Source organism: Thunnus thynnus, chromosome 4, assembly GCF_963924715.1.
Source record: "Thunnus thynnus chromosome 4, fThuThy2.1, whole genome shotgun sequence".
Taxonomy (NCBI): Eukaryota; Metazoa; Chordata; class Actinopteri; order Scombriformes; family Scombridae; genus Thunnus; species Thunnus thynnus.
This window is the reverse complement of record NC_089520.1, coordinates 20,229,182-20,248,031: the sequence shown is the minus strand read 5'-3', so window position 1 is coordinate 20,248,031 and position 18,850 is coordinate 20,229,182. Positions and strand designations below refer to the sequence as shown.

Below are 18,850 nucleotides of genomic sequence, written 5' to 3'. Positions count from 1 at the left end.
TCCCCGCTCAGAGACGCTGTTGTGATGGGCGGGAGTCTCCAACAACAAATGAGTGGCAGGTGATAATTTGTCATTGATGACAATGAACGGCACTTTGTGCGTCACGGTGCGCCCTGGACTCTCCACCCTGCATGTTAATGGTAGGCAGAGCAGCATGTGATCCTCCGTCCTCCAGTGTCCTGCGAGCGCTCAGTCAGTACCACACCGACACACAAGTGCTGCCCAGCGGATGTATTCATGCATCTCTCCAGATATTCTCTCAACACTGCGTTCCTATTAAACCCTGGATTGTGTTGATCGCTGCAAAAGACTCACGGTGAGAAAAAAATGTTTGGTTTTTTAATTCTAACATCCTTGAGCATCTCTTTCTGAGAGGATAGGTGTTATCACCTGGATGTACAGAGGTTTAGAGTGAAGTTCACAGGCAGCTGGGAAAGAGTTGTAATTGCTTTATTTTATGCCTTGAAATTTAATTATGAAGCAAGTGTTCGAGTTTGCGCAGAGGTCAGGAAAATAATCGCTTTTGACCTTGATTGTGCGTGTGTTTAAAAGTCATCGCGTTACTCATGATTGAGCAGGAAAATCAGAGACAAAATATTGTGCTATCAGAAGCAGCGCCAGATGTGTCACCAGGTGTTCACAGTGAATGATCTGTGCTGTGGTGTTGATTACTGAGGGAGCTCAGGAGCTTTTCACAACCTGCAGCAACTAGATATTTCCATTGGAAAAAAAGTGTTTGTAAATGTTTTGGCTAACTGTGGTGTTGTTTCAGACTGATTAAGCAGGCTGGTAATCATAGGATCAGTAATCGATTAATGAACAAGTGTGGACAGTTAAACAAGACTGATCACTGGAGCTGATAGCTGCAGAGTCAGCTGATTTTATTTTAACTACTGTAATTGCATTGTGTGTTACTGAAACTGTTTCAGAGACCTCTATCTATTGAAATATAACTCATAGAAACTGTTTTGGTTGTGTTTGTTTGTTGCCTTAGTTTGCATGAGACAGTTACTTTAGCTCGGATAATTTTGTGAGAACAGTGATGTGTAAGAGTGTATTTGTGGTTAAAAGTGAATGATAATGAACGTGTGACCCTGTTGTTGTTGGTGGAAATTTACCCGTGTAAAGACTGATTTCTTAAAATGCATTATTTTGTAAAATCTGCACTCAAATTTTAAAGTTACCTCAGTATTATTTACTTTTAATTTATAGTCATTTAGATATGTTGCTGGTGATGCACAATGATGTGTTGATTGCACATTTCGAACAGTTTGTCTTGACTACAAACATTCATAGACTATCATGTGTAGCAACATGCTATTAACAGTGAAAAATGTCCATCACAATTTCCTGGAGTCCACAGTGACATCATCAAATGTCAACAACAGTCTAAAGCCCAAATATGTTCAATTCCCTGTAACGTAAGACAAGTCAAAGCAGAAAATCCTCAAATTTAAGAACCTGAAACCATCTTTTTTTGTTGTTGTTCACAGAAAGACCTAAGCAATTAATGGATTATCAAGAGTTCCTGACTATTTACTGTCAATTGTCTAATAGATAAATCATTGCAGCTCTAGATAAACCGCTTTCCTGCATATTACAGCAGACACTATGAAACTACATTATTATTATTGTCCTAATATAGAAAATTACTCTTATTGCACCCTCTGCTGTTGATATGATATTTGTTCTGAATAAGCAGAAGTAATATAGTGAAGATGAGTCCTGCACATACAAGTTAATAAGAATCTCTAAATAGGCAAAGAAAGAGAATAAATATACAAATATCAGGCAGATATATACACAGGTTTTAATGTATACACACGGCTAAATACAATTCTTCAGTTTTTAACTGTGCACCAATAATGAAACTCTCCCAACGACAAATCTGTAACCGACCTCAGAGAAAGATAGCATTTCAAGCCCACCAGAAGGCTTTTTCCTGCCATGAGAAAACACGCCTTTAATGTTGTATAAAATGACTCCACACAGTCTGACTCTTAGCATCCACTGGGGTCATCTGAACTGTGCCCCCCCCCCCCCCCCCCCCCCCCCTCCCAGCTGGATTATTGGTTGGGTGAGTTGATGTGTTTTCATTTCTCAGCGTTGGCTGGATGATTGATATTACGTGTCTTGTATACTATAGTGCAGGATTGAATGACAAGACAGAAAGCAGCTTTACAGTTAATGCACACAGGATTATGAAGACTTGTGAATGGCCGAATGGATTATTATTGCATCATAGGCTCATCTTGACATGCACAAAGGAGGAAATCTGTTGTGGTGATGAAAAGATAAATTGAAAGAGTGAAAGAAAGCAAATGCACATCCTGAGCGTGTATCGTGAGTTAAATCGAGGAATTTGTGCGTGTTTGTAAGTTTGTTTTAGGCTGATGTAAGCAGTGAGTGTTGTGACGCGGCTCATGTGCATCACTATTACATCACACGCGAGGTGCGGCATCTTCATTCAGCTCCGGTTCTCTACTGGTTCCCAAAATTGACCTTCTGCTGTAACAGGACTTTGTAAATCAGTTGCTACAACCACAGATAATCAATTATTATGAGATAGCCTCTTATTTTCTTCTTCTTTTCCTGTGACAAAGTCTTCTCTAATCCCACAAGTTGTGCGGTTTTGCATTTCAGTGGATAGCAGGCTTTTCATAACGGAGAAACGATTCACTCAATAAGTAATGAGCCTACACGGAGGCTGGTGATGTAGATCAGGAGAACACATGAGGGCAGTTCATCCAAAGCATCATGTTCACTTCCTCCACTGCGTTTGGGTTGAACCAACCGCTCCCTGACAGAGGGGTGAGGATGGATGTTGCTGCAAGGCTTCAGGGGATTAGTGGATTTACAGGAAAAAAAAGCTTCACTAAAGTTAAGCTTGCAGAACAGGGAAATTAAATAGAACAATTTGCAGGATTGGGAATTTTTTCGGAACCTAAAACATTGTGTGTGAGGCAAAGAGCTGTGGTGTTGTTTTGTGTTGTTTGTCTGTTCAAGTCTCTGCCACGGACAGATTTAATGATTTGGGGGCCCCAGACAAACTCTGTCTTGTTTTATTTTCACCCTTTCTCTATCTGGGAATGTTTGTATTTGCAATGATAGAAGAAGTACTCAAAATTTGTTCTTAACTAAAACTATTAATACTGCGCAGTAAAAGTCCTGCATTCAAAATTTCACTTAAAAGTAAAGAGTGAAAGAGAAGTATTATTAGCACAATGTACTTAAATGTACTTAACTTGTGTTTAAGTCTTATATAACGCTGGATAGTTTAATGAATGCTGATGCATCATATGTTATATATTTTATTATACCAGTAACATTTATCTCTCAGGTAAATATAGTGGTACAAAGTTTTCCTCTGAAGTAGAAGTATACAGTTGCATATATTTTAAGGGTTTTGGGGGCCTTTTTCAAGTTATTTCAGGGCACAATGAGTTAAAATAGTAACACAAGTCAATATTTTTCATTTCTAAACATCATAATAAATCTATAGCTGTTTGGGGCCCTTTTAGTTGGGGGCCCCAGGCAGTTGCCTACCTTGCCTCATGGTAAAGTCCGCCCCTCTGCTGAGTTTTTGCTGAAAGAACCAGGTTAGGTTTACACCCAGGTGTGACAAATGTTCTCTTGTCTACATGTGGACATCCTCCATGACTCTGGAGAGGAATAACCATGTGCTACAATCCAGTGTTTTATCACAAGCTTAGCCAAGCACTAAATGGAGGAATAATTGTGTCAGTGACTGTGTGAGGTGTTATTTAAGGATCACAGCCAGGAAACAGAAGCTTTAGATTACTGTGCATCAAATGGGCCTTGAAATGATGACTATTTATGTGATTTTTGTCCAATAATAGAACGTTATTGCATTTTAATTTTGAAGATGTCCTTGAAATACATTTTTTTCTTATTTGACCTTTCTGTTTCTCTGATGCAGGACTGAGGCCCAGACCTGCAATCCAGCTGCCTCTCTTCAGCATCTCCCTCATAGCTACATCCATTCATCTCAATCTCTTCCTCTATCACTTCTCTCTGTTCCTACCAGTCTCGGTCTCGCTCTCTCTTACTCTCTCCACCCCCGCCCCCTTCCCGAACCCTCAGCCTCCCTGATGCCTAAGAACAGCAAGGTGACGCAGCGCGAGCAAAGCCATGAGCACGTCACAGAGTCGGTGGCTGACCTGCTCGCAAACGAGGAGCCGCTCGACTACAAGAACAGCTCCCTGAACGTCGGAGGGGCTGCTGGGAAGAAAGGCCCGCAGATAGAGGTGCCCGAAAACGATGGACGACCTGCCTGGAACAGCAAACTGCAGTACATCCTGGCCCAGGTGGGCTTCTCTGTGGGCCTGGGGAACGTGTGGCGCTTCCCTTACCTGTGCCAAAAGAACGGAGGAGGTTAGTTAAGCTGCAAGGCTGCACACAGTCGGACAAGTGACTGATTTCATTTACAGTAACATTTACTGATTTTTAGTAGATTTTTACTGAACAGTTCCTTCACTTTTTCAGTTGTTTTTAAAACCAGTAATTTCATTTTAACTTAAAGCCCATAGAGGAAGCATACTGTCATTGTCAGAAATGATGAAAAGATAATGACACAGTTAGAGAGAAGGGCTGAATCAATTTTCACCATGATTGTTATATTTCTTATATTTTTGTATATTTTTATAACAAACAAAACATTTTCCTTCTGAATATTTGAAAGAAGCTGCCCAATTAATTCATCAAATTATGCAAAATGTAATTAAAAACAAATAAAATGAGTTACTGTAGTTTTTGTTTTATGTGCATGAAAAGTTGTGTCTTTTGCAATGCATAACAGTAAAACACAGGTCACTGCATTGAACATCAAGTTGATTATGTGAATTTGCATATTTTCACCATACAGTGATAGTGATACATATAGATATCGAAAAAATATTCTCATGAACATGATGATATTTAACCTTAATGCCTTATTTGACACAAGTGATTTGTTGTTGAATTATTTGCCAAGCAGGCTGATTTGATGATTTTTTTGAGGTCAACATCTTCCCAGTTTCCTGTTTGTTACTTCAAGCTAATCAGTCATGTTTTTCGTATCTCAGTGACCTCGACCATCACAAACTTCATGGCATTTCTATTCACCACAGAACTGCCAGGAGAGCGGCTGTATTGTACATAAAAACAGTCATGTCTAAATATAGCTGCACTATTGATTACTACTGCTGGCAGAGCCGGCCGAGCTCAACTGATACTCTGGTAAACAGAAGAGAGCTCAATAAAAGAGGAATGTAACTGTATAGTACAGTGCTGAGGAATTATTTTGGTCTGGGATGCATGTAACCGGAGGTGTAAACAGTGTAAACCTGTGTGAAGAATACCTTGTCACCGTGGATCGACAGACATCGCTTTAGCCGCTGATGTTTTTGTGTTCGCTGCCTCACTGCCCGTGTCTGATTTATTTCATATAGGCAAGATATGCTGACAGTAGACTCACTCCCAGACAAGCTGAGCAGCCATTTTTCACTCTGTAAATGGCTGCCAGACAGCCAATTACAGACACATTAAAGGTCTGTGTTGTTTAGGAGTTATCACTGTGTGGGCTCCTCTCACTTTTCCTCTATTCTTCTCCTTTGACATGCCTTTCCTCTTTTAACATCCTCTATCAATCTCGCTCTGCTGTCACATCTTTATGCTCACGACTATATATGGCTCCGGTTTAAATAACCCGTTATGAAGTGGATTTGCTTGAAGGTGCTTAGAATTTGCAGTTTGTCAGCAATGTGAGGATCCTGGCAAAGGCCCAAAACGCCTCACTACATTTAACCTCACTATCCTCACTACTTCTTGCTCCAGCATTTCACCTCCTCTCCACCTCATTACTCCACCCGCTACGAGATGTGTGTGCCACTGTATGTAATCACTACTTCTGATGTATTAATAATACACATTTGCCTGCTATAAGTCTTTATATATCCGGGATGATGACTCACCCTGCACATAAAACACAGTTGCATCCTGATTATGCCTCCCTGGATTACACCGCTCAGGGCCAAATTTAGACTTCCATCAAAAGTGAAATGAAATTCAAAGACTATTAGTCAATGGAGCCGGGGACCCTGGTGAGGAGCTGTGAGAGGAGTGGGGGTGGCTGGGTTAATCACTCAATCACAGTATCACATTTTTGCAAGATGCACTGATGCAAAACTGTTGAACTACTGCGTAAATGTTGCTGATTTTAAAACACAAATTAATACAGTCGGAAATATTGTTTATACTCATCACACTGTTAAAGGACCGCATCAATATGTTAGCATGTTTTAGCCCATTTACTAGAAATCATGTACACACTTAATCACCAGAATAACGGAAACATACAAAGTGCAGGGGAAGCCTGTGTCAAAAAGGTCTTGATTCGAGTCTTGGGTCATTTCTTAGGCCATTTGTGATGATGCTGTTGTTGTATTGGATGGCAACATATTGAAAGCCATACTAGTGGCTCTGTGAAGTTGTACTAGGCACAGCGATGCTCAGAGCTATACACATCTTAGTTTAACATGCTAATGTTGAATAATTAGCACAAACCACGAACACCAGCTGAGGCTGATGGGAATGTCTTTAGGTTTGCAGCTATTTGGTCATAAACCAAAATATAATATAAAAATTTTAACCTGATGATGGTGTTGAATGAAAAGTCCAGAGATCATCAAAGTTATTAAAATTCATCCTGAAGGGACCATGAATGTCCAATGGCAATCCATCCGATATTTCTTGAGACATTGGAGGTAAAGGAAGAGTTAGAGGATCATCAAAGTCAGTCGGATTGACCGTTTGGACACCATTGATATCTATACAAATTTCATGGCAATCCATCAAAAAGTTGTAGATATTTCAATCTCGACCAAAATGGTGATTCGACTAACCAACCAGGTAAACAGGCTAAAAGTTATAAGGAGAAGTCCACTCTTACATAATCTGGAGAAAAACATATTTTTTAATTCAGCAACAGTGGAATCTGTTGTTTTTCTTTGCTGGTTTACCAACCAAACATAGCATTTTCCCTGGTCTCTGTTTTTCAGGTGCCTATCTGGTTCCCTACTTCATCCTCCTCCTCATCATTGGTATCCCGCTCTTCTTCCTGGAGCTGGCGGTGGGTCAGAAGATCCGGCGTGGTAGCATCGGGGTGTGGAACTACGTCTGTCCCCATCTGGGCGGGATAGGGATGTCTAGTCTGATGGTATTTCTTTTATTTCATTTTTTCTTCAAGGGGCGTAACTCAGACTGCACTGTAACTGTTAAAGGCTATAATGGCGTCTCAGAAAAACAATTTGACAGCAGCATGGTGGAGAGAAAAAGGTGCGGGTCCGCTGATAAAAATCAGCGAGGTTGTTATGGGGGAACAGCTGTCAAACCCTGCAGTTAAACAGAAGCACATCTGCTGAATGTGCACCAGCTAAGGGATAAAACAAAAAAAACAAGCTACTCCATCTATGTGATTTATGATGGTGCTTTCTTTTCTGCCTAGGCAAACACTTTGTAAACTCTCCTCTGTCCTCCATCTATCTATCTATCTATGAATTTGGTAGGTTTTTGGATCCCTTATGTATGTATGTAAGTATAATGTAAAGGCTAAACAACCATGAACCTGATATAGCAAAGAGCAGGATGACATTACAGGAACATCTAGAGTCACCACAACATCCTGCCTCAGCCTCTCGTGGGTTTATGGGAGGTACTGACATGTTTGAGAGTGAAACGTAGCCTTTCTTTAGAGTTGCTCGGCTGGTGCAGAAGCAGCTATAAATATCTCTTAGAGGATCACTGTTGAAAAGAGAGCACTTTAATTATTCATGCTTTCCTCAACCTTATTTAGCTGCTGAATGTCCTGGCTGGCAAGACTGCTCAGAAAGACTGACAGCAACATGGGACGTGCACAAAGCATGTTGCTGCTTTCATATTCATATTTCTCTCACTCTGTACTCTATATCTTATTACACTGGTATAAAAGACATAGCACCTTATATTTGTGATTCCTGTTAATGTACAGTATGCCTGTTATTTACGTCATATAGCAGAAGGCATACTGTAAAATGTCAGTTACTGTAATACATTTTCTTTGGTAACTGTATGTCTATCTATCTATCTATCTATCTATCTATCTATCTATCTATTCAGGTGTGTGGCTTTGTGGGGCTCTACTATAATGTGATTATCGGCTGGAGTATCTTCTACTTCTTCCAGTCCTTCCAGTATCCTCTGCCGTGGAGCGACTGCCCTATCAGAAAGAATGGGACACTTGCCAGTGAGTGACATTAAATACTAACTAATACAGAATAAATTTACTATGAAGTACTTTTCATGAAGCAAATAAATGCATTGGAACAACATTTAAAACCACAGTTACAGTTCTTTCCCAGTTGCTTTGGCACAACGTCAAATGGAAATCATGATTCTCAAATCCACACTGCATTTTCTCACAACAGTATGTGTATTTTCAGTTGCTGCCACACAGAATCAAAATGTCCAAGTACAAATATCTTCAAACGACCCAGTGATGGACTGAGTCACTCTGCTTTTCTTTTGAACTGCGTTACTCATCAACATGCTCATGGTATAAATCCTCCCTTGCAAAAATTTAAAGCCAACTGTCACAACCTTTCATAGATTTTAATTATCTGGCATCATCATACAAAGATTAATCTTGCATAAAAATTCAATTAGACACAATTAGCTCATCCTCAGTTGTTTGCGCAAATAATCACATGTTTTATGAAGGTATGGCAGCTTGTAAATATGAAGCAGATGTTTGGCTTAAACAATGATTAAGGGACGTGTCATTTTGGTAGCAGTGATACACTGATTGACTAATTTATAACACATTAAGTCAAATCTTTTGGGTGACTGACAGCCAGTGTTTCAGAAAAAAGTGCTTGAGCTATTGAGAAAAACTAGAATAAAGTCAAGTAGAACTTAAAAGATACAAACAGACAAAAATGTTGACAATAATACAGTTTTTGTGCAGTAATAAGTTGCCCTAATTTAACAAAAGAAATAAAAGTGCAGTAAAAGAATTCATCAAGCAAAGACACAATCAAAAAGGATTTTTTTTACAGTAATTTAAATTTCAAAGTTGGGATGTATTTTATCATCGGGAAGTTGGGCCCATATGTGTGTAGCTTAGTAGCTCAATGCAAACTCAATCTAAATGACTGACTGGGTTTATTTCTTCAAGCAAATCAGAAATATATTTAATATGTTATAGGACATTAAGAGGTTTATAATACAGACCAGTGTGTGTTTTTGTTTCATTTTAATTCAATCTGTTAAATCACCTTCCATTACAATATGAATGCTTTCATCTAATATCAAGAGTGTGTACGTTTTCAGGATTATTTGGTGTTTGGAACAATATCCATTTGTGCCATTGTATTGTTCTGGTCAATCTTTGCAGCAGCATGTATACAGCTCTTACAATAATACCTCAAAGGGCCACCGTGTTGCAAGGTTTAGATTCTGTGTTCGGCCTCAGTCCACACATTGACACACCTAAGCAGATCAAACAAATTACGTTAACTTCCTTACAAGGTTCTGTCACGACTACATGGACATAATCCAGATTAAAACCCTCTGGAGTTTATTCGATTAGAAGTGATAATAGCATAACCCCGTGGCGGCCAAGAAACGCTCAGCATGTGTATGACTCAGCGAGGCTGAGCCGGCTGGCAGATAGACGGGGAGTAGAGATTCAGCCGCTCAGACTGAAGGATGCTCATGCTGAAGGACAGAAACAATGAATGTCTGTTTGTCATAGATCTATATCCTAGATCTATAGATCTACAGTATCTATATACATGTGACCAGACAGTAGCTGAAGTTTATCATATCTTATTACATTATAGTTTAATTTACAGATCTTTCCCTGCATCTATAGGTGTCTATGCGTCTGTGTGGGTTGTGTGTTTGAACACACATAGATAAATCTGCACCAACCTGCATTATTACGCTGAGAATCATAACACTGCTGCCTCTAAACTCAGCCATACACAGTATATATCATTTTCCCAAGGTAACACAAGAATATACCACTGTATGTGTGCACTGAAGAAAAATCTCAGGTGTGATGAATTGGAGGTTCATGCTTTGCATAATAAATACACACATGACCTTGTTTAGCTCGCTAACATCTAAGAGGTGTGAGCCAGCAGAGAATTGAGATATTGACCCTGAGTAAACATTCTCAATCTCATTATATTTCACTTCCTGCTGCGTGTTCATCTTCACACCTCTTTCTTTTCCTTCATACTCATTATCACCTAACCTAAACTTAACATCTCCATTTCTCCAGTTGTGGAGCCAGAGTGTGACAAAAGCTCCGCTACAACCTATTTCTGGTACCGTCAGACTCTGAACACCACCAGCACCATCGCGGAGAGTGGTGGCCTGAACATCAAAATGACCCTGTCTCTGCTGGTGGCCTGGATCATCGTCTGCCTCGCCGTCATTAGAGGAATCGCCTCCTCGGGGAAGGTAGCGAAGAGGATGAGACAGAAATTAATCATACAATGAGAGAGAAAAATCTGAAGGAGACCAACCTTTCCTTAATCTATGTTTTTGCTCTCTGCATTCAAAGGTGATGTACTTCAGCTCTCTTTTCCCGTACGTGGTGCTGTTCTGTTTCCTGGTCAGGGGTTTAATGCTGAAGGGATCGGTGGATGGCATTGCTCACATGTTCACTCCCAAGGTAAGACTACTTAATTTTTCCGCTCTTTCTCCCTCTTGATATTTTGAGTCAACCACAAACTGATGAGTCTCTCTCCTTTGTGTCTCACAGCTGGAGAAGATGTTGGAGCCCCAGGTGTGGAGAGAGGCCGCCACTCAGGTCTTTTTTGCCCTGGGTCTGGGGTTCGGAGGAGTCATAGCCTTCTCCAGTTACAATAAGATAGACAACAACTGTCACTTTGATGCCGTGCTCGTCTCTTTCATCAACTTCCTCACCTCCATCCTGGCCACGCTGGTGGTATTCGCCGTGCTCGGCTTCAAGGCCAATATCATGAATGAAAAGTGTGTCGTAGAGTAAGTTCGACACCTGCGAACGCTTTTTCTCCACAAGGGGCATACTCGCATGTTGTCAAACCTTAATCCAAAAGTGAAAACACAAAATCAAAATTAGCAGGTATATAAAAGCGTGACAAGAAAAGCAGCCACTTGTTTGTCCAACTGAAATGGTTAATCATGTCGGTTCACATCAGTTGCTGCAGTTGCTCATGATGAAAAATGTGACAGTTTGAATCATATCATTCTTCACTTCATGTTGTAAGTTGTTTTAAAGTCGTCTCACTTACCTCTAGTGGTATCTAGCCATGCAGTTTTACCAGCTAAGGTCTGGGGATGGATTTACTTCACATCTCTGCAATGTCTGCCTCCTTCTCAACACAATGGAAGCAAATGGAATTTTGTTTGTGCTCCTCAAAGCATTTAAATTTTTAATACAAACCAGACTGAGAGTTTACAGTCTAAGGCTGTGCTAAATGCTAAAATCAGTATGCTAACATGCTGATGTTTAGCAGGTTGTTAACCATGCTTAATATGATGTGTTAGTGTGGTAACATTTACTAATCAGCACAAAACACAAAACACAGGTCAGGGGATCACCAAAGTCAGTAGGCTTCATCCGCTGGCGACCATGAATGTCTGTACCAAATTCCAATGTAATCCTTTCAATTATGTTGAGATATTTGAGTCTTAACCACAGTGGGGGACCGACATACTGACAGACAGACATTGCCATCCTTAGAGCCACACTTTTAGCTAGCGTGGCTAAAAAATTCAAAGTTAATCTGTTACTCTGGGAAATGGATACACCAAAGGTGTGTTAGTCTGTGACATTTTCAAACAACAGCAGTAAAACCAAAACTGCAACCACATGGCAAGACACCAAGGGAGATTTTTTTCTTATTTTGGTTGGTTGGTTAAAAGTATGAGCATTTTTGCACCACCATACTATACATATATAACTGGGCTTTATACATACTACATACTTACTATATACATACAATCAGATTGTTTTGTGTCAATGATTATTACCGTTTGTTAAAGAAATTGTAGCTCCAGTGGTTTAAGTGGTTATCATGCATATTACCCTGTAATATAAACACTGTGCAATAACATGTACATAATATCTTTTCATCATCAAATCCAAATCCAAGACTGTATATATAGTGTACATATCCCTTCAGTATGAGGACATAAAACTACCTCTGTATTTAGATTAACTTCTTATTCATCGTGTTATTCCAGTACAAACAATTTGACCATATAGTTCGTGGTCCAGTTCTTTGCTGTACATAATAACTACATGTTTAGCTGGATATCTTTTTTAGCTGTATGTCTGTATCCATATCATCATGTAAATTTGTTCTCTGCACTATGTGTCAACTTACTTTGCTACTTTACTAAAGCTGATTGTGATTGTGATTTTGTCTTTTTATTTCCATAGTAATGCTGAGAAGATCCTGGGATACCTCAACTCAAACGTCCTGAGTCACGATCTTATCCCTCCACATGTGAATTTCTCCCACCTCAGCACGTCAGACTATGCTGAGATTTATGGGGTCATCAAGACAGTGAAAGAGGGCAGCTTCTCCCAGCTGGGTCTGGATCCTTGTGTTCTGGAGGATGAGCTCAACAAGGTGAGTCTTCGCCAGTTTTCTACAGTCACATCCAAAGCATGTTCTGTATTTGACTCTTTTCACACCTGTCCATACGTTTCCTTATTTAACTCCTCTGACTGTGTCTCTGCAGGCTGTCCAGGGCACCGGCCTGGCCTTCATCGCCTTTACGGAAGCCATGACACATTTCCCAGCGTCTCCGTTCTGGTCGGTCATGTTCTTCTTCATGCTCATCAATCTCGGTCTGGGCAGCATGATCGGCACCATGACTGGCATCACCACACCCGTCCTCGACACCTACAAGGTCCAGAAGGAGCTTTTCACAGGTAAATCTCCTCTGCATGCGGCCGTCGGCCCACTATAGGGTATTAGCGATTGAAACCCCTTACTCGGCACTTAAAAAGGATTAAAGCACATTTGGGAATGGGCTGCATTAAGCTCTGATTTATTGCTCCGAGTGTACTGAATGCAAAATGCTCACACGAAACAAAACAGCTTACTGGCAATAAAACCATCTTATTTTCCATTTTCTCCTCTATTAGACCTAAATGTTTGACTTTGAATGTACTTTTTTCTCCTCTTCCTCAGTGTGTTGCTGCATTGTGGCCTTCTTGTGTGGACTGTTGTTTGTTCAGCGCTCAGGGAATTACTTTGTCACCATGTTCGATGATTATTCTGCCGGGCTGCCTCTCACCGTAGTGGTCATCCTGGAAAATGTTTCTGTCGCTTGGATATATGGCACTAAAAGGTACAAGCAGCTGTAGATGTGTGTGTGTGAGTGAGTGTAAAATTGCACAAAGGGACATGATCATTACTGTAATGTCTTTGCTGTTCTGACTGTTCTGTCAGATTCATGCAGGATCTGGAGGACATGTTGGGTTTCCGACCGAGTATGATCTATTTCTACCTGTGGAAGTACGTGTCCCCTATCTGTCTCATCGTGCTCATCTCAGCTACAGTCATAGAAATGGCCATCAGCCCACCAGGATACAACGCCTGGGTCCAAGAGCTGGTCAGTCAATGTGTGTGTGTGTGTGTGTGTGTGTGTGTGTGTATGTTGACAGCAATCTTCAATTTTCTTGTAGATTTAGTTTTCTTACCTCAACAATTTTTGTATTTTCCCATTAAAGACTTTTTTGGTGTTTTTTTATATCTGAATTGAGTGTCTAAGGATAGAGGGTGTCATATATTGTTCAGATATAAATAAATCTGAACAATATATAATTGAAAATAAATTTTGTGTTTTGTGTTGGGTTTTTTTGACATCTTTCATCTTCTATACCCTCAACCACCACACTGTTTTTACGCCTCATTTTTGTCATAAGGGTTTTGTCAAAAAGGCTCATAGACAAATATTTGTTCCTAAAAAGAGCACTTGTGTTTTTTGGGGGGTTTTTTTACAGTGTGTGTCTCTCTGCATGTATGTTTGATTAAAAAACACATTAGAGTTCTCCACTATTGCAGAACAAACAAACTGCTCAACTCTCACAGCTTGTACTTAAAGGCAAAGATTTTAATTCTTATTCTCCTCACCATTTGGAGAAACATTTTTTCTTTTTTTAGTTACACATACTCACTAAACCCTCATGTGCATCTGCAGGCTCAGGAACGCTTCCAGAGCTACCCTCCCTGGGCGCTGGCCATGTGCTTTTCTCTCATCGTAGTAGCCATGCTTCCTCTCCCAATCGTCTTCATCGCCCGTCACTTCAACTTGATGTCCGACGGCTCCAACAAGCTGTCTGTCTCCTACCGTAAAACCATGATGAAGGACATTTCCAACCTGGAGGAGCAGGACGAGGCCAGGTTCATCCTCGGCACCAAGCCCGGGGAGGCACCGTCATCGGTGCCGGCACGCAGAGCCTACCTGGCTCCTGGAGGGAACAAAGCCCTGGACCCCAACTCCCTGTCTCCAAACAGCTGCTACGGTACAAGCTACCAGAATGCTGCCATCAGCCCCACGACGCCGACCACACCGACCACACCTGTCACACCAGAGTCTGACTCTTGACTCCTGTCTGACCCCATCCAAACACCCCTCTGACACCCATTCCCGTAGCACAGTTTACCTTTCAGCCACCATGTCTCCACAGGGGGTCACTTCAGCGCCAAGAACCCCCACTACACTGCCCCACTAACCACAAAACTATAAGTAGCTGCCCAATTTATCTGAGCACACACGTCCCAAAATGACACAGAGGAACCACCTGAGAGGATGTCCTAAATGTTTTATGTTTCCCAGCATCTGGACAAGTAGTCGGTTTGGAGATGTATGTTAACTCGTAGAAAAAGAGAGACAAAGTTCACTCTTTACAGCTGATGAAACACTGGAATCAGGGTGAGATTGACAGTGACACGCTGTATATCTGTATGTATTCTGTATTTAAAACCATCAGGTCTATGTGCTTAAAATGAAGTTCTGTGATCTGCTTTTCTTTGCCTTAGTATAAGGATCCTCAGCAGACCCCCCCCCCCTCCCCCATCAAACTATGATGCACATCCCAGTCTGCACAGTGCCGGGGATCTGAAAGAATGAATGTAGTGGAGCCGGTGTGGTCCTGCTGGATGAATATGGTCTGGAGCCATAACAGGTTTTGACTCAGTACAGTGGCACAGAGCCAATATGAATGTGAGTTAAATTATTTGAAAGTTTTGTTGCTATTGTCTGTAGCAGTACTGTGTGTCAAAGCCATACAGTCAAACACAGAAAAGATTATTTTCTATTAGAAGTTACGCAGCGATGTCAGTGTGTACAAATAGTACATCAACACTGAGCACTGATATGCACCTCTGTTCCACGGCTCTGTACTAGAAAACACTTCTCATTGTGTTGATTTGTTTTCACAGGGCTCTCTGTATTATAAACTATGCTTAAGGCTGCTCTAAAGACACCCATTTGCGATCCATCCTCACCCAGAATCAACCTCCTGCTGTATTTCGTGTGTAGCCAGTATTCAATGTTCTTGTTCATTCTGTAAAGAGTGATGTGCTGTAGTATGATATAGGATAATATACAGTTTGTGTTACCTAGAGGAGATCTAAAGCCACAGTCTCATCATCCATCACACACTTTATAACTCGTGATATAGGAAATCACTCATTTCAGTTTCTCCGCCAAAGAGTAAGAAGTACATCACAAAAAACTTGAAATCTACATGTTTATATTATAGAATAAGAGGGTATGCTGAATTGTGAACTACAAAGAGCTTGTTACACAATGCAGTCAGAAAGTACAGCTTGTTCATGAGAATTTAACGGTGCAGTGTGTAGAATTTAGTGGCATCTAGAGGAACGGACTTGAAGGATGAGGGGATGGGGAGGTTATTCAGTTGGTTGCAATCTGCAACCTCACCACTAGATGGCACTGAATCCTACACACTGGTCCTTAAAAAGCAAATGCACAGCCTGATTTCTTGACACAGTTTTGACTTTCTTCCTACGATAACAACAATGCTACAAAAGCACAAAAGAAATTCTATACAATTATTATGCACAAGCCAATTCCTGACCCTAAGTGTTATTATAAGTGCTATTATTTTGAGCACAATGTTCAGGCACACAAAAAGTAAGCAATTGTAGTACAAACCCAAATGCAGAAACTCTGCTCACAGTATTATGAACAATGGAAAAATCAACAATGTACCAAAAGGTTTAGGAGCTTAAGGACCAAAACAGAAAAAATTTTGATTGAGGACATTATTATGGAATATTAAACTCATCAGCTCACTTAATAGCAGGAAATACTGTAAGTCTCGGCGTCCTCACACACACAAACAAAAAGCACATGTACATACATGCTCAAACACACATGTACACATTATCTCTAAGTATTTGTGGAATAATTAACCTCCTAAAATGTCATTGAAGCAGCCCATAAGAGTAGGTTAACCCAGCAGACAGCCTGAATGGATAAAGTTAGGATGGACATGCTTCATTTTTGTACACACTGATAGTAAATAGTTGTGCAAAATTGTCTACAAGTTCAAATGGAGCACATTTAAGTTGCTGTTACATGGAAGAAAATACCTTTATTTATTTTTTTAATCACAATATATCAAAGCCATGGTGTTAAGGATTAAATGGACTATATTTATATATTCCTGTATATTTACGGTGTATGTAGATGTGATGGAAATAACAAAGATATATCTTTTAAAAGTGGCCAGTATCTATACTGTATATTTTAATCTTGTGTGATGGTTATTTAAACTCAAAGACTTACTAAGATCTATTTTGTAGTTTGTGTAGCTCATTTATGCTGTGGGATGTGAAACGCTGCTTGATGCTGGAGGTAACGTGTGTCTCAGTGTAGTCGAGAAGCTGCTGGTTCTCTGTTGTTGTTTATGGGAGCTGTGTGTCCCTCTGGCTGCACCTCGTGTTAGGTGACATCCACTCGCCTGTCTCCACTTTAGGTTCACTGGTCTACTTGTTTTTAGCCACACTAGCAGTTTACCATGAATCCTTTGACTTTTCATCTAGTACCACCAGCAGGTCAAAGAGGTCAAGCAGGTCTTGTCCAACTCTTCTAAAAAAATAATTCCTGTAAGCTTGAGCTTCACTTTCAGATGAATGCAAACATTCTAGCTGTACACAAAAACACACTAACGTAGTGACAATTACAAGCTAAGCATGCTGTAAGTATACTAACAAGCTAACATGTTACATGAAATATCAGACAACATTTGCAAGCACATGTTAACATGCTAACTGGCATTCAGCTCATAGCCCAGCTGAGCCTAAGCACAGCTGAAGCTGATGAAAACTGAGCCAAATCTGAAGGTGCACATTAAGACAGAACACAACGCAAATGTTTTCTTGATTTACTTGCACAAATTTAAATGCTGGAGTGATTTTACAGCTTAGGCTCCGACTGAGTCTGAGTACCCAAGTTTTAACTGAGTCCCACTAACTCAACTCCAGTTGTTTCCTCTAGATCCTTCTCCTTTTTCCTTTTGTCAATGTATGTTCATGAAGTGGAGTAATATATCTTCAGGATAAATTTTTCACTCAGGTTCAAATATTTTCAAGTTGTGTGAACGCGTCTTTACCTACATTTGTGTAAAAAGCCATCAGCTCGCGTTTAACTCGTTCCATTTGCTTGTACTCGCATCTTTCTGTCAACTTTGTGTCACTTTTTGTATAATACCTCTAAAATTCACTTTACGTTCAGTCTGAACCTTTACAATGTAAAGCTGAGCCTGATGAGCTGAGTGTTTAGGGGCTTAGATGACAACATGACCTCTCTTCTGGCGCCATCCTTAGGGCAAACTTCATTTTTTCCTCCCAATAATAAAGATATAATAGCGAAGTAATATTTCACCCATCTACCAATGTTGTTTTCTGGTGTGTACTTAGCAATACAGTCTCACAGGACACTAGTGTGGCTATAAACTGATCTGTGAGAGCCAGACACGTCCTGCTGGGAGTGCATCATGTAGAGATCTCTCTGTTGTTCACATCTGTAAATAATCTTGTGTAATCAAACTGTTCTAAAACTAGATTTTATCCATGTGAAGTATATCAATGTCTTAAAAAGTAACTGTTTTAGCAGTAAACGTAACATAAAGTAATAATGAATGTGATAAATGCACTTTTTTCACTAGGACTGCAAAAAAAAATTGCTTTGTTTTGTTGTCCTCATAGCAGTAAATTCAAGGTCTGTTTAAAAGTAAAACCAAGTTATTTAAATTACAGAATGATTGTGGCTTAAAGAAAAAATGACACATTAGTGTAAGTTCATAGCAATGATTAGGAACTGCCCATTAAAGCCAAAGGGATATTATGACTCTTCCTTACATGTGCTCGAGTGTGTGAGCATATGGATAATATAAATGTGTGTGTACGTGTGTGTGTGTGTGGGTGTGTATGGGTGTGTGGGTGTGTGTGTATGTGTGTGCTCTATATATTGGTGTAGACTCCTTCTTATTAGCTGTGGGTGCAGGGCCTTATTGAGCACACGTTTCAAGCACTGTCTGTACAGGAGACACATTTAGAAATGTCCCTTTACAGCTTCTCTCTGTCTTTCTCCTCGGTCATCATGATTGTATGATACTGACAATTATTGTAAAAATTGTGAAATCACCAAAAAATATTAATAATAAAGAGTGGACAAGCTGCCGTTTGATTTTGGATTTTGTTCTTGTTCAAAAGTGAGTCATAACTCTGTCATTGTTTTTCAGCCTTTCAATTGTGAGTCGAACTGGACT

The 18,850-nt window shown here is 40.2% G+C and overlaps 1 protein-coding gene across 1 annotated transcript; it reads left to right on the top strand.

Annotated features, from left to right (window-relative positions):
* LOC137181568 (sodium-dependent neutral amino acid transporter SLC6A17-like) lies at window positions 1–18,752 on the top strand. The gene is made up of 12 exons (XM_067587367.1): window positions 1–316; window positions 3,941–4,395; window positions 7,059–7,216; window positions 8,155–8,281; window positions 10,325–10,506; window positions 10,610–10,720; window positions 10,811–11,052; window positions 12,476–12,668; window positions 12,781–12,973; window positions 13,236–13,395; window positions 13,497–13,659; window positions 14,248–18,752. The coding sequence occupies exons 1-12, from the start codon at window positions 132–134 to the stop codon at window positions 14,653–14,655; spliced, it is 2,577 nt and encodes an 858-aa protein (XP_067443468.1). The 5' UTR covers window positions 1–131; the 3' UTR covers window positions 14,656–18,752.
* The last annotated feature ends 98 nt before the right edge of the window (window positions 18,753–18,850 follow it).

Coding starts and splice junctions, on each gene's coding strand:
- LOC137181568 (XM_067587367.1), top strand. CDS start 132: ATGTTAATGGTAGGCAGAGCAGCATGTGATCCTCCGTCCTCCAGTGTC. Junction 10,721..10,810: donor CTCACATGTTCACTCCCAAG/GTAAGACTACTT, acceptor TGTGTCTCACAG/CTGGAGAAGATGTTGGAGCC. Junction 13,660..14,247: donor ACGCCTGGGTCCAAGAGCTG/GTCAGTCAATGT, acceptor GTGCATCTGCAG/GCTCAGGAACGCTTCCAGAG.